Raw genomic sequence first — 15,249 nt, forward strand, 5'->3', positions numbered from 1 at the left:
TCATATTACATATCACTAAAATCAGTCTTCATTTAACTTTTAGTAAGACAAATGGGATCACCATCCATTTTAGCCATAGAGTATAACAGTAGAATGAGTGAAGATGAGGGGTAAGATGGTGAAACAACTGTAGTAGATTGAACATATGGTCTAATTTGAAGATATGAATGACTATTCAATGCACATTAGTGTGGTTATACTGTAAAAAGATCTGTTTAAAAATACAACTTCCAGTTATGTGCTACTCAAAGATTTCATCTTTAAGGGAGTTGAGTTTTAATGTGATATAGGAAAACTTTTGGAAGTTCACTCAAGCCTTCCTCAGTCTTTAGCAGAAAAAGACAATATGCTGCTGCTTAGCACCATTCATTAAAATTCCAGGTTCTGAATCCATAGAAAATCATTATTTTTCCACCTATGGTCCTATTTTCAAATTATAAACTAAAACTAATAAGGGTATTTTAGGTCACAGACAACAGTCATCAGGTTTCATGAGAAATTTTTCCTCGCTATTTTGATTACTTTAAAAGATTTGTTGCTTTAAGATACATTTTTTTTCTTGTTTGATAAAACCTGTAGTGGATTATTTTGCCTACAGGCAATCTTCATTATTTCAATAGCTTGACTGATTGTTTAGTTAAAATTTTAGGTAAGGTTCTTGAGAAATTATTTAAGTTGCTGATAACTAAAACTATTTTCTTAGTTGCAAATTGGAGATTTCTTTGGTTTCCATGTGGCCTCCATTTTTGCAATTAGATTACTTATGTTTTTTTTAAGTCCATTATATCCATTATTTTTACCTTAAAGCAGGGTTTTCCTCTGAAATCTGCTTTGCAGATCTGTATTGCATGTTCTGTATTTGTTCCTTATCTGGAAATCACATTAATGTCAGTTGGATTTCTATTAAATGAATGTACCATATACAGTTGTCCCACAATGCAGAATGAAGAAAATATTTTAATTTTATATCTTGGATTGTTAATGCCTATAAAACTCATGCCTCTTCCTTTGACATTTCTGTAATCTTTTAGAATAGAAGCTGCGTAATTTTCATTATTGATGATCCATGTACTTTAAATAAGTAGCTGTAAAACTGTACTGTGTGCAACTTGGCATGTACATGGTACTGCTGTACACACTAACAAAAACTACTAGCAAGAAATTTTAGATAACTAGGGACTAATGCAGCTATTCAGGAGGCTGAGTGACAAATTGAGGTCACTCAAAAGGAGTTGATCTGATCAAAGTTAAAAGAAAATCTAAAATGCAATTTAGATGCATACTGCAATCTACAGTAGTTTTTAAAAGCCTTGGGCCAGCACACAGCTTTTACTTACTACGATAGTGCCAACATGAGGGACATAAGTGCTTCCAGTTTTTTTAATGCCGAGATGATTTCCTCCCCACACCAAGACCATCAGCGGCTTTAATAGTATCCAAACAGTGCACCGCCTAGCCTTTCTTTAGACTCTCAGGGGCTAGGTCTCTTCTCACATCAGTTTCACACTTCTGTAACTCCATGAACTTCGGCGAAGCTATGGTAATCCTGATTCTCACTTGTACAGGGGAGCTTCAGACCCTTGATGCACCATTTGTTTGTCAAATGTTTCTGTAATTAAACAAATGGGGGAGAATGTGTCCTGGACCCAAATTTACACACAACCAAGACCACTGCAATTGCCTGCATGGCTTGATCTCCATTGCTCACTGTGAGAAATGTTGTGTGGTATGAGGAAGATATGAAAATCGACCCACTGCTAATGTTGTGGTAATAAATCTGGTACCTAGATTAGAGTTTTCTTTTACTATGTCAATAGCATCATATTCTGACATTCCCCAGGGTACAATCTGGACTGTTGAACAGCAGTGTCCCCTGAACTCTCTAGCCTGGGGTGCCTTTTACACTGCTTTGCTGCCAAAGCAGCCACACCTGGCCTGCCCACATACAGCCACTAGCACGTAAAATTACTCACAGCTTTGTTACATGAATAACGAGCCTTGTGGATAAGGGAGAAGCAGTGGATGTGATATACCTAGACTTTAGTAAGGCATTTGATATGGTCTCGCATGATATTCTTATAGATAAACTAGGAAAGTACAATTTAGATGGGGCTACTATAAGGTGGGTGTGCATAACTGGCTGGATAACTGTACTCAGAGAGTAGTTGTTAATGGCTCCCAATCCTGCTGGAAAGGTATAACAAGTGGGGTTCCACAGGGGTCTGTTTTGGGACCGGTTCTGTTCAATATCTTCATCAACGATTTAGATGTTGGCATAGAAAGTACGCTTATTAAGTTTGCGGACGATACCAAACTGGGAGGGATTGCAACTGTTTTGGAGGACAGGGTCAAAATTCAAAATGATCTGGACAAATTGGAGAAATGGTCTGAGGTAAACAGGATGAAGTTCAATAAAGATAAATGCAAAGTGCTCCACTTAGGAAGGAACAATCAGTTTCACACATACAGAATGGGAGGAGACTGTCTAGGAAGGAGTATAGCAGAAAGAGATCTAGGGGTCATAGTAGACCACAAGCTTAATATGAGTCAACGGTGTGATACTGTTGCAAAAAAAGCAAACGTGATTCTGGGATGCATTAACAGGTGTGTTGTAAACAAGACACAAGAAGTCATTCTTCTGCTTTACTCTGCGTTGGTCAGGCCTCAGCTGGAGTATTGTGTCCAGTTCTGGGCACCGCATTTCAAAAAAGATGTGGAGAAATTGGAGAGGGTCCAGAGAAGAGCAACAAGAATGATTAAAGGTCTTGAGAACATGACCTATGAAGGAAGGCTGAAGGAATTGGGTTTGTTTAGTTTGGAAAAGAGAAGACTGAGAGGGGACATGATAGCAGTTTTCAGGTATCTAAAAGGGTGTCATCAGGAGGAGGGAGAAAACTTGTTCACCTTAGCCTCCAATGATAGAACAAGAAGCAATGGGCTTAAACTGCAGCAAGGGAGATTTAGGTTGGACATTAGGAAAAAGTTCCTAACTGTCAGGGTAGTTAAACACTGGACTAGATTGCCTAGGGAAGTTGTGGAATCTCCATCTCTGGAGATATTTAAGAGTAGGTTAGATAAATGTCTATTAGGGATGGTCTAGACAGTATTTGGTCCTGCCATGAGGGCAGGGGACTGGACTCGATGACCTCTCGAGGTCCCTTCCAGTCCTAGAGTCTATGAATCTATGAATCTATGAATGCTCTCCCAGCCATTCATGAATTTCATACTGGGCGACACTCAAATATTCTTTAGATCTTTAGGCATCTTTAAATACCTTTAAAAATCTGGATGCTGATCTGCAAAATGCAATTACGATACTACCATCCTTTAGAAGAGGCTTTGAGATCTATGAATTAAAATAGGTATATGAGAGCTAAGAAAAGTGACTATGTAGCAGTATCTGAAATCATTATAGTTTTTTTTCTCTGTATGTAGAAGACATAATTGTATGATCACTCTGTGGAATCCAGTGGCAAGGGGTAACTACTTAATGGCAATCACTGTTGACTGTAAGCCCTTTGGGGATAAAGATTTTCTCCCCTACATGGTTCGTGTGCAGCACTAAGAATGTTGACAGCACCCAACCAATAATGATCCATTTTAAAGAGGAACTGAAGCGTTCAATGTTCTTTTTTCTGTGTGTGACAGGGATTTTGTGAGCAATTTTGGGGGAGCCCTTAAAAATGGCAGCTGTTGAAATGCTTGGAGATTCTTCTAACCCTAAAGCAGAAATACAGTTCTTTCTACTGGAAAGGCAGAGTGCTGATTACTGTACATACTGTCTGCCATGTGATTGGAGAAGGGGTCCAAGCAAGTTTATGCCCTGTCTGTCATTGTAACCCACATATCTCCTGGGTGTGGGGTTCTGTCCCATCTAGTGGCACCAAGACCACTTAGAGAGAAAGCTTAATAAGTCTACTTTACAGTCTTACCTAAGAGCCATATGGCTTGAGACTCATGCATTTAACACTAGAGGTCCCAGGTTCTATACGACCTGTTGACAACCAAGGTCTGTCAGTGTTACATAATAACCTTATCAGACCACATCTGTTGCAATAATAATCACAAAAGGACATTTACAAAACACAGAAATAAAAGCTGATGTGCTGTATACTATAAGTGCAGCAGTAGATATAACATTATATTCTTCCCTTGTCAATTATTGAGAGTTATTCTGTTCTCATACCTCACAGATCCCCAGCTCAGTAACAAATAAGATAATACAATCATTATTGCTTTCACATATAACCTCTTAGAGCCTGATAACCACAGAGAATTGTATCTTCTATAGGGTAGGAGCAAAAGGGCTCTCCACAGGTTAGGGTGGTTTACATACATAAATCAGAAAACCCACACAATTTTATACCTTCTCAAAGACAGGACACGTAGGCACTGTAAGGACAGCACTTTGTAAAATACTATGGTATACTATTTCTTTTCCACTTCTTGCTTACAGAGCTATATTTCTGATACAATTTGGACACCACTGTGCTGATGTGTATAGCATTAAAACCTAGATAGAAAACAAAATGTACAAATGGTGGTATTATGTACTTTACTAACACAAGGGAACCTTTTATGCCAACTATTCAATAATACATTTGGTACTAAGGAATACTGAAATGTTAACAATCACAAAGAACATAGAAAATATTGTTAAGGGGCCCCGAGAGAGAATGCTGTACTTTGTCATGTTTACTGTGTGGTAGCAAACCTGATCTGAGACTAATTAAGGCTTTTCCACATTGAGCTTTCAATCTCTGTGAACAAGATCTCAGTTTATGGAGAAAGTTTGTGTGCTCAATCGTGGATAAGGACTCCTAGCAGCTTGTGTAGAGCAACATTGTGATCTGAGGGGGAAACGGTGAAGCCAGTCAAATCCGAAATCAGGTGTTTGGCAGGGAAGGTGCACCCATAGGAAAGTGAAATGGCCACTGTGAGTTGTGGGATGATGGTAGCCTAGTTGGAGAGGGAGGGATAACTCTAGTGGTTTGAGCATTAGCCTGCTTAAACCCAGAGTTGTAAATTTAATCCTTGAGGGGGGCCATTTGGGGCAAAAATCTGGGGATTTATCCCCCTTTAAGCAGGGGTTTGGACTAGATGACTTCCTGAGGTCCCTTCCAACCCTGACATTCTATGATAGTGATACTTGCCATGGAATCATTCTGAAGTTCCAGCCACAGAAAGCCAAAAGGCCTCAGGAAAACCCATTAGTCAAGGTCAGGTGAGACGAAGAATCTTGTCTCCACTTTACACCAGCTGTCCAGACACATTGAAATCCCTATCAAAGGGATAAAACAAAGGAAATTCTGAATGAGAAAGCTTTAATTCAGCTGCATTGTGACTGGGCTTTTTTGCACAGATGGTCTCAGAACACAAGGAGATATTTCATACACTTTGCATATTTGAAACAATACTTGCTCTAAAGATTACCAGTGAGGCAATTGAGTAACTGAACTTCATCACAATATCCTTTTTGTCTTCTTTCCTGTTGTTGCAGGTGATTACATAGTCATGACTATATACTTTGATTTAAGTAGAAGAATGGGATACTTCACTATTCAAACATACATACCCTGCATCTTAACAGTTGTGTTATCCTGGGTATCATTCTGGATTAAAAAAGATGCCACACCAGCAAGAACAGCACTAGGTAAGGTCTTAATTCTTTCTGTTCTATTACAGTGTTGAATATTAACAAATATCCTGCTTTACCATTTGAAAATTTCATCTCCTTTCCAATTAGGAGACCAACATCTCTAGACACTAGATATGTACTGTACATCATCACAGCCAGCTCCTACAGGCCCAAAATCCAGTTGTGACAGGGGAATTTGTTTTTTTATTTTTTAAGGGACAATTAAAAAATAAATGACTCTGCCACCTGTTTTGTTTGCATAATAGCTCAGAATGAATAATTGCCTCGCTAATCCTTCTGTGGTTTCTCTAGTAGGATTTTTGAATGATAGGCACAGTAGCCTGCTTCCTTCCTTCCATCCTTAAGCTGCTGTTCCTTATGTTATATTTATAGACAGACAAATGTTGATGGAATAAGAAGAAATTTGTCCAAAATGATGATGCTTGAGTGCCTAGAGCTAGGTACATAAATAAGAGTCCTGTTTTTCAGAGGTGCTGGCAGCTCTCCAACACTTCTGAAAATCAGGTCACTTATATAAGTGCCAAAGTTTGGATTTAAGTGCTTAAATTTAGGCTATGTTAAAAATAATTGGGCAGAATTTTCAACGTCTAACACAAAAACTGCAGGCTGTGCAAGTTTCAGGAACACGGGCAGGGTTGTAACAGGAGATTAACTATGTACACATTAAAACATAAGGAAAGACCTTGGGACTCCATTGCGGCTGTTATGCCAGAGCCCTGGTCAGTGCACCCATCCCAGGGATAGCACATGGAAGATTTTGCCTCAAGGAAGCATAATCTTTCCAAGAGCTGCTCTGCACCCAATGAGATACTCACTTTGCACAACTCTTATGCTGACACAAATAGCCTCTCTTTTTCGAGACAATACCGGGGGTGAGGGATGGCAGATGGAGGGGGATCAAGGCTGTAGTCTCACTACCCCCTTTTGGCTGAGTAATTCCCTAGGAATGAACAGGTACTGCTGTTGGGTCGGGGGGCTCTTATAACGGGGGGAGGCTTTTTTCACAAAGCTTTCTGACCCTTCTAGCAGTTATGCACAGGTCATCACCATCTGCCCCTTTTCTGTATAGGAAAAATTCTTTAAAAATGACTTATTGAACTGAAAATGATCACGAGTCCTTATCTAAGCCTGTTTCTGCAAGCTATCTTGCTAAGATCACACTGGGGAGCTAGACTCTTAGAGGAATTCCTCATTCCCACCAGTTTGTTCTCTCACAAAGTCGCAAGGGGAAGCCATTTAATTCAAGACTGCAACATTTATTGGCTGTTCAGAGTGCCTCAGTCCAGCATTATCATTTCTTCCAGCAAATGAGTGAATCAGGGCAGCCACCCACCTCCTGAGTGATGTAGCTTCCAGCTCAGAACACAGAGCTCTGGAGGCAATTAAGATGAAAATTTCAAATGTGCTTAAACTCACCAGAAGGCTTTGGACTCCTAAATCCCTTAAGCACATTTGAAAATTTTAGCAGAGTCCGTAACTCAATAAGGCATGTTGCTGTGCAGCCATTTATTAAGGTTTGTCAGCACCTGCCTTGAAACATTCTGTATCACATAAATGAGCAAAACTAACATCTTAAAATGATGGTCTAGCTCATCACAATGAATGACAGCAGAAATATGTTACTAAAAATATGTTTTAAGTATAGGCTTTCCACTAGCTACCACTTTGTTTCAGCAATGAATCCAACCGTCAGATGTTCCTGCTGTAAGTACACAACCCATCTTGTTACAGGGTTAAATGAGCCTTTATTCTTAGTGAGTGACCGGGGACATCTCTTCAAGTCATAGATGGTTCATTATGATGGAGGTATGCAACAGGAGCAGTAACAGGAAGAGACTTGGGAGAACTTGCAGTAAGACTGCTGAGAGCATACATTAGTTAATTAAAAACAAATAATGCAAGACTAAAAAAATCACTTCCCATGAGGTCAACACAAAATTATAAACGTCCTAACTCCACTCCAGAAATTCACAAACCTTAGCAAACCTTTTGACAAATGTGTTCTGATTTTCTGCTCGGGTGTAACACTCCAAATCCTGCCAAGTGTTGCATTGGTAAGCTTTGAATTGAACAGCTATATACTGTAAATGTCCTTCAGAATTCCAGATATGCATAATTTGAACCCCATTTTCCAGAAACAAAAGACTGGAGGCCCAATTCTTATTTACAGTATTGTGTCTCTCCATTGCCACTCTAGCAGTAGAAAGGGGCTTTCAAATTTACACCCATTTTCAACGGCCAATGAGGTATAAGGAGGCCTCAGTGGAAATGAGAATAAGGCCTTATGGTACTAATGCAATTCTCTTAAATTAGCTGCATCAATAGAGACAAGGAAGGATTAACCACATTGTGTCAGTAAACGTGTGAGACAATATTGTGTACTGAAGAATCACAAATCACCCATCTGGATTCTGTTTCACAATGCCTGATTTTCATTAAAAACAACAAGCCAGGAGAAAAAAAAGTGTCAAGTGCTTTCTCCTACTAGAAACAGCTTGCTTGTGCGCTATCTCTCAGGAAGCTCCTGTACTTATACTGCATAGGTCCATTTCCAAACTAATTAGACAAGCGTGAAGGTTAGAATTTTAGTCACACCAATGTATTGTCTTGAATATTCCTGAAGACCTCTAGCCAATAGGAACGAGACATTCTGATAGCAATGGGTGAGTGTCAAATTAGAAACTAAGCTGAAGTTTTCCAAGCAGTCTGGACGAATTAGGTGCTCAACTCTCTTTGGTTAGATAGAGTCCAGAGAAGTCCATGTGGATACACTCTGAGAAATAATTAAACCATTAGTTACTCGTCTAAAAATATAAATTACATCAAGCGACGAGAAAGTAGTGATAGGTGGGACATATGTCCTTGTGCACCATCAGAGCCCAAATGTCTCCCAATCGTCAGTTTACTGTAAATCTTCAGAATAGCCACATTAGTTGCTTTAGTGCACTTACACAATTTGAACAGGAAATCTGTCTGAAATGAAAAGCAGCATACATTGTACTCGCTTCTAAAAATAGTATAGTGTGCATTTGTGTGTAACACAGCTAACGGCTACTCAGTGAAATCATCCCAGGTTTTCTAGATCATTAATGCTAATCAGTCTAAATGATTTATAGACGGCGGGAAAGGGGGCAGATTTGCTCCTGATGTAACTTCATTGACTTAAATGGCGTTACATCAGGGGAAAAAATTCACTCCCTGAAATGAATGAGTAATGTGCTGAGCTATTGGCAACTGCTCTGGGTTGTATGAAATAAAGGCTTTACCCTCTTCTGCACAGCTATCAGTAATGAGCTGCTTATATAATGAAATAATGAAATACAGGATATTTAGTTCTGAGAGGACAATAGACTGTAGTAATAATCCCTATTACGGCACATACACAAACACTAGCACCTGAATATGAAGATCTCAAAGGGTTTTATTTTTGTTTGGTTGGTTTGTTTGGTTTTTTAGAAAGATGGGTGTTATTTTTTCTGCTTTACAAACCAAGGGATGAGGAACAGAGAGATGAAGTTACCCTCAGATCATACTGAGTCAGTGTCAGAGATAGGCAGATAACGCACGAGACCTGACTGCTAGTTATGTGTTCTAACCACTAGACTATGCTGCCTCCTTGTGTAAATGCCTCTATCTACAGGGCTGGAATTGCTTTCTAATATTTATACTTCTCATTAACTATGAAAATTACCTTCTTCCAAAACTACCAATCTAGATATGTTGGCAGGCATTTAAAGAGAAGAAAAATTATACTGGATAAACTATGGGGGTGTTTTTTATTGAATTCAGAGGGCTTAATTTAACTGAAGTTTTCAGCAAACTGCCTTCTTTTGATATATATATATATATATATACACACACATATATATATAGGTAGGGTGTTAGCACATTCCATTATCTGATACTATTATGGTTATGTTACCATGTAGCATCTGAAATTGCAAGTGTCAAATATACAGCAGTCGTCAAGCCCGACGATGGCACTTAATAAAAACTCACATCACTTTCCTTTCACTTCCATCCTTCAGTCACTTACCTTTTGAAAATGAATTTAGTGCTCATGAAAGGTGCCAAGACTGGAAGACGAAGAAAATAAAATCCTTACCTTCAAAACTAGCTACAGCTTGGGCAACAGTAGTACAATCTTCCCCATGCTACCCCCTCAACATACCATTATTCTTGCCTGACAGAAGATACCCTTCGATGTAAGAGGGTAATTGAGCCTCTCTGACCATGTAATTCATGAGTCCTCTGAGATGGCCAAATTCAGACCACGAATTTTCTTTGCATAGTGAAGTCTTGTAAGCAGCTATCAGATGGTAAAATATTAATGTAAGTATTGATCATAATTAAATTCATACCAGTGACCTAAAGGTAAAACATTGTTCACCCATTATGAATCCCCTGAGCTATCTTAGTTTGCTAGAAAGTCTTATTTGATTTATAAAATAGTAAATTTACTATTAATGTCATTGACAGAAAATAAATTTAAACACACACACTTCTCTGTCTGAGGGCATTAACGCCAGCTGTGACATGAAGCTGTGGAAATGAAATCAGGATGACTCTGATAGTAATTTCAGATCTTTGGTAGGTCTTAAAAAAATGACAGACAGTTCTGAAGCATTGCAAATTTTAGAACAGCGTGGAAGGATCTTCCCACAATAAGAGATCTATCATAGAACCTCCTGGACATCAGCCACCAAAGTGATCTCACGCAGAATAGCAGTGAGGCCAGGGTAAAGAATCTAGATACTATTTTGGGGAAAAAATAGGTGTTGGTTCTTACTGATGTATATGGCCTCTAGATATACGCTGTTGGTGTATAGTGTTTTATGCCTTTTTTTCCATTTCTGCTCACTATGTGATACTATAAAACAGATTTTAATGTTTAAAAACAATGTTTCTATTGCTTATACACAATGGACTAAATTTTTATTACTTCAAAAAATAGCTTTCAGTGCTTGTTTATTGTATTTGTTCTCAGGGTAGCCCCTTCCACCATTCACATCACCCTGGTTACTCTCTATTTTTAGTGTGCTAGCTCAGTCAGAGCTCACTCAGGTATGTCTCCGAAAGCTGGAATTTACACCTGCCAGCTCCAGTGCAGACATACCCTAAGCAATGGCATCTTATTTGCATAAAGCCTGAATTTTTGAGCTCTTTAAATGTGGTTGGGGAGATAAAAGAGGCTGAAGAGATCCTACACACTGTCCCCTGTGGCTACCCTTTCAAATGCCACTGGTGCTGCAACCTAAGCCCAGCTCCTGCCCATTCCTGCTGTGGTCTTCTATCTAACTAGGTTCTGATCCTAGCACTCATCACTGTAGTATCCACACGCCATACTGCATGGAGTTGCAACATCTATCTTTGGGGTCCATAGTTTTAAATGAATGATTTATGTATAATTGTGTTTGACTCCATGGGGGACAGCTACCACGACTCCTCCAGGAACTTAAAACAGTGGGCGGTAATTAAGGCAAATCAGACAGCTTATAAACTTCCCTCCCAGAGAAGTCCCCCACCAGGGGGAGGGGGATGGAGGCTCACATATACTGGTTCAAACTGCATTCTCCAGAGAACAATAGAGAAAGGAAGGACTTTTGGATAAATATCCTGAATCTAAACTGACTCAGGGCCTTCTTTCTGGGTAACCTCTGATAGGATTTTATCATACATATAGAAAAGTTTGTTGTTTTTATATGTTTTCTCTGTAATGCTTTTACCTTAAGAATAATTGTGCTTGCTTAGAAGAAACTGTGTGGTGACTTGTATCTGCTGGCAATACACTAGTCATAGCCCTTGGAGAGAAAGCAAACACAGACTGGTTTGCTAGGGATATTGCAGTGTAGTTCAGGGAGCAGTGCAGACTTAAAACATGTTGTCAGGAGGGAGTGAGACACACGTCTCCACCCTGGAGAGGTGATGTCTGGGAGCTCTTGAGAGACCATGGACAGGGAATACAGATGCAGCTACCCTGAATCTATGACAAAGTACCCTCCAAGATTAAGAACAAAAATCTCTGTCTTCTTATTCAGGAAGTAGAGTTTAGGGTTTTTTTTTTCTTTTTGTTTTGATAAAATAAAAGATTGAGTGAGCAATGGGAGTGTAAAAATGTTGTTGCCAGAATGCTCAGTCAAAGAGATGGGTTTTGCATGCAGGTTGTGAATGTGGCCAGGTTCTTAGTCACTTTCAGTTCATTTAGCTGAGCAGTTACATAGTCTGGGTAAAGCGCCCATGGGGTCCCAAGTTGTCCCTTTTGTCTGTAATTTCATTATGCCTAAGGGTAGGGGACTTCGAGCTAGGGTTAGGGTTCCTTCAGGTAGAGCTTCATGCCCTAGGGTTAGGGTTCCTATGGGTAAGGCACTTGGAGCTAGGGTTAGGTTTCCTGTGGGCAGGGCGCTTGGAGCCAGGGTTAGGGTTCCTATAGGTAGAGCTTACCACCCTAGGGTTAGAGTTCCTAAGGGTAGTACCCTTGGAGCTAGGGTTAGGGTTCCTATGGGTAGGGCGCTTGAAGATAGGGTTAGGGTTCCTATGGATAGGGCTTTCCGTGCTAGGTTTAGGGTGTCTAAAAGTAGGGCACTTGGAGCTAGAGTTAGGATTCCTCTGGGTAGAGCTTCCCGTAGTAGGGTTAGGGTTCCTAAGGGTAGAGCCCTTGGAGTTAGGGTTAGGGTTCCTATGCATAGAGCTTCCCACCCTAGGGTTAGAGTTCCTAAACTTAGGGCATTAGGAGCTAGGGTTAGGGTTGTATGGCTAGGGCTTCCCACCCTAGGGTTAGGGTTCCTAAGGATAGGGCACTTGGAGCTAGGGTTCGGGTTTCTATGGGTAGGGCGCCCGCCTTAGGGTTAGAGTTCCTAAGGGTAGAGCACTTAGATCTGGTGTAAGGCTTCCTGTGGGTAGGAGTTCCCTCCCTAGGGTTAGAGTTCCTATGGGTAGGGCATTTAAAGCTAGGGTTAGGATTCCTATTGGTAGGGCTTCCCTCCCTAGGGTTAGGGTTCTGATGGGTAGGAAACTTGGAGCTAAGGTTCGGGTTCCTATGGATAGGGTTTCCCACCCTAAGGATAGGGTTTCTAAGGGTATGGCACTTGGATCTAGGGTTAGGGTTGCTATGAGTAGGGCTTCCAACCCTAGGTTAGGGTTCCTAAGGATACAGCACTTGGAAGAATTTTTAGGGTTCTTATAGGTAGGGCTTCCCTGCCTAGGGTAACGGTTCCTAAGGGTAGGACACTTAGAGCTAGGGTTAAGGTTCCTATGGGTAGGAAATTTGAAGCTTAGGTTATGGTTCCTATGGGTAGGGCTTCCCTGCCTAGGGTAACAGTTCCTTCTGGTAGGGCACTTGGAGCTAAGTTTAGGGTTCCTATGGTTAGGGCTTCCTGCCCTAGGGTTAGGGTTCCTAAGAGTAGGGCACTTAGAGTTCATGTTAGGGTTTCTATGGGCTGGCCTTCCCGGCCTGGGGTTAGAGTTCCCAAGGGTAGGGCACTTGGAGCTAGGGTTAGGGTTCCTAAAGGTTGGGCTTCCCACCATAGGGTTAGGGTTCCTAAGGGTAGGGCACTTTGAGGTAGGGTTACGATTCCTCTGGGTAGGGCACTTGGAGCTAGGTTTAGGGTTCCTATAGGTATGGCTTCCCGACCTAGGGTAAGGGTTCCTAAGGGTAGAGCACTTGGAGCAATGGTTAGGATTCCTATGAGTAGGGCACTGGGAGCTAGGATTAGGGTTCTTATGAGTACGGCTTCTCACCCTAGGGTTAGGATTCCAAAGGGTAGGGCACTTGGAGTTAGTGTTAGGGTTCCTATGGGTTGGGCTTCCCGTCCAAGGGTTAGGGATTCTAAGGGTAGGGTACTTGGAGCTAGGGTTAGGGTTCCTGTGGGTAGGGAATTGGGAGCTAGGATTAGGGTTCCCATGGGTAGGGCTTCCCGCCCTAGGGTTAGGATTCCAAAGGGTAGGGCACTTGAAGCTACGGTTAGGGTTCCTATGCATAGGGCTTCCCTCCCTAGGGTTAGGGTTCCAAAGGATAGGTCATTTGAATCTAGGGCTAGCATTCCTATGGGTTGGGCTTCCTGGCCTAGGATTAGGTTTCCTAAGGTTAGGGCACTTGGAGCTAGGGTGAGAGTTCTTATGTGTAGGGCACTTAGAGAAAGGGTTAGGGTTCCCATGAGTAGGGCTTCCCTCCCTAGGATTAGGGTTCTTAAGGGTAGGGCACTTGTACGAAAGGGTTAGGATTCCTATGGGTAGGGCATTTGGAGCTAGGGTTAGGGTTCCTAAGGGTACGGAGCTTCGAGCTAGGGTTAGGGTTCCTATGGGTAGGACACTTGGAGCTAGGGTTAGGGTTCCTAAAGGTTGGGCTTCCCACTCTTGGGTAAGGTTCCTAAGGGTAGGGCACTTGGAACTAGGGTAGAGTTCCTATGGGTAGGGCTCTTGGAGCTACAGTTAGGGTTGCTATGGGTAGGGCTCCCCACCCTAGGGTTAGGGTTCCTATGGATAGGGCACTTTGAGCTGGGGAGAGGGTTCCTTTGGGCAGGGCTTCCTGCTCTAGGGTTAGGGTTCCTAAGGGTAGGGCCCTTTGAACTTGGGTTAAGGTTTCTATCATTAGAGCTTCTCGCCCTATGGTTAGGCTTCCTAAATGTAGGTCATATGGAGCTAGGGATAGGGTTCCTATGGGTAGGGCGTTTGTAGCTAGGGTTAGGGATCGTATGCATAGGGCTTCCCGAACTAGGAATAGGGTTCCTAAAGGTAGGGAACTTGGAGCTAAGGTTAAGGTTCCTATGGGTAGGGCACTTGTAACTAGATCAGGGTTCCTAAGGGTAGGTCTCTTGGATCTGGGGTTAGAGTTCCTAAAGGTTGGCTTCCCACCCTAGAGTTAGGGTTCCTAATGTTAGGGCACTTGGAGCTAGTGTCCGGTTTCCTATGGATTGAGCTTCCCACCCTAGGGTTAGGCTTCCTAAGGGTAGGGCACTTGGAGCTAGGGTTAGATTTCCTATGGGTAGTGCACTTGGAGCTAGGATTAGGGTTCCTATTGGTAGGGCTTCCCGCCCTGGAATTAGGGTTCCTAAGGGTAGGGCACTTGGAGCTAGGCTTACGGTTCATATGGATGGGGCTTCCCACTTTAGGGTTAGGGTTTCTAAGGGTGGGGCACTTGGAGCTAGAGTTACAGTTGCTATGGGTAGGGCTTCCCACCCTACGGTTAGGGTTGCTATGGGTAGGGCACTTTGAGCTAGGGTTAGAGTTCCTTTGGGTAGGGTTTCCCGCCGTAGGTTTAGGGTTCCTATGGGTAGGGCACTTGGAGCTAGGGTTTGGGATCATATGGATAGGGATTCATGCCCTAGTGTTAGGGTTTCTAAGGGGAGGGCTCATGGAGCTAGGGTTACTGTTGCTATGGGTACGGCTTCCTGCCCTAGGATTAGGGTTCGTATGGATAGGGCACTTTGAGATAGGGTTAGAGTTTCTTTGGGTAGCAGTTCCCACCCTAAGGATAGGGTTCCTAAGGGTAGGACACTTGTATCTAGTGTTAGGGTTACTATGGTTAGGGCGCCCTGCCCTAGGGCTAGGATTCCTGAGTAGGGCTTCCCTGCCTATGGTAACTATTCCTAAGG

The 15,249-nt window shown here is 41.9% G+C and overlaps 1 protein-coding gene across 1 annotated transcript in view; it reads left to right on the forward strand.

Annotated features, from left to right (window-relative positions):
- Positions 1 to 15,249, forward strand: part of GABRG3 (gamma-aminobutyric acid type A receptor gamma3 subunit) — a 612,547-nt gene that overhangs the window by 554,882 nt on the left and 42,416 nt on the right. The window contains exon 7 of the mRNA XM_030571105.1: positions 5,501 to 5,653. Coding sequence (XP_030426965.1) covers positions 5,501 to 5,653 — 153 coding nt within the window. The remainder of the gene's footprint in view (positions 1 to 5,500; positions 5,654 to 15,249) is intronic.

This window comes from Gopherus evgoodei, chromosome 1 (genome assembly GCF_007399415.2).
Source record: "Gopherus evgoodei ecotype Sinaloan lineage chromosome 1, rGopEvg1_v1.p, whole genome shotgun sequence".
Classification (NCBI taxonomy): Eukaryota; Metazoa; Chordata; order Testudines; family Testudinidae; genus Gopherus; species Gopherus evgoodei.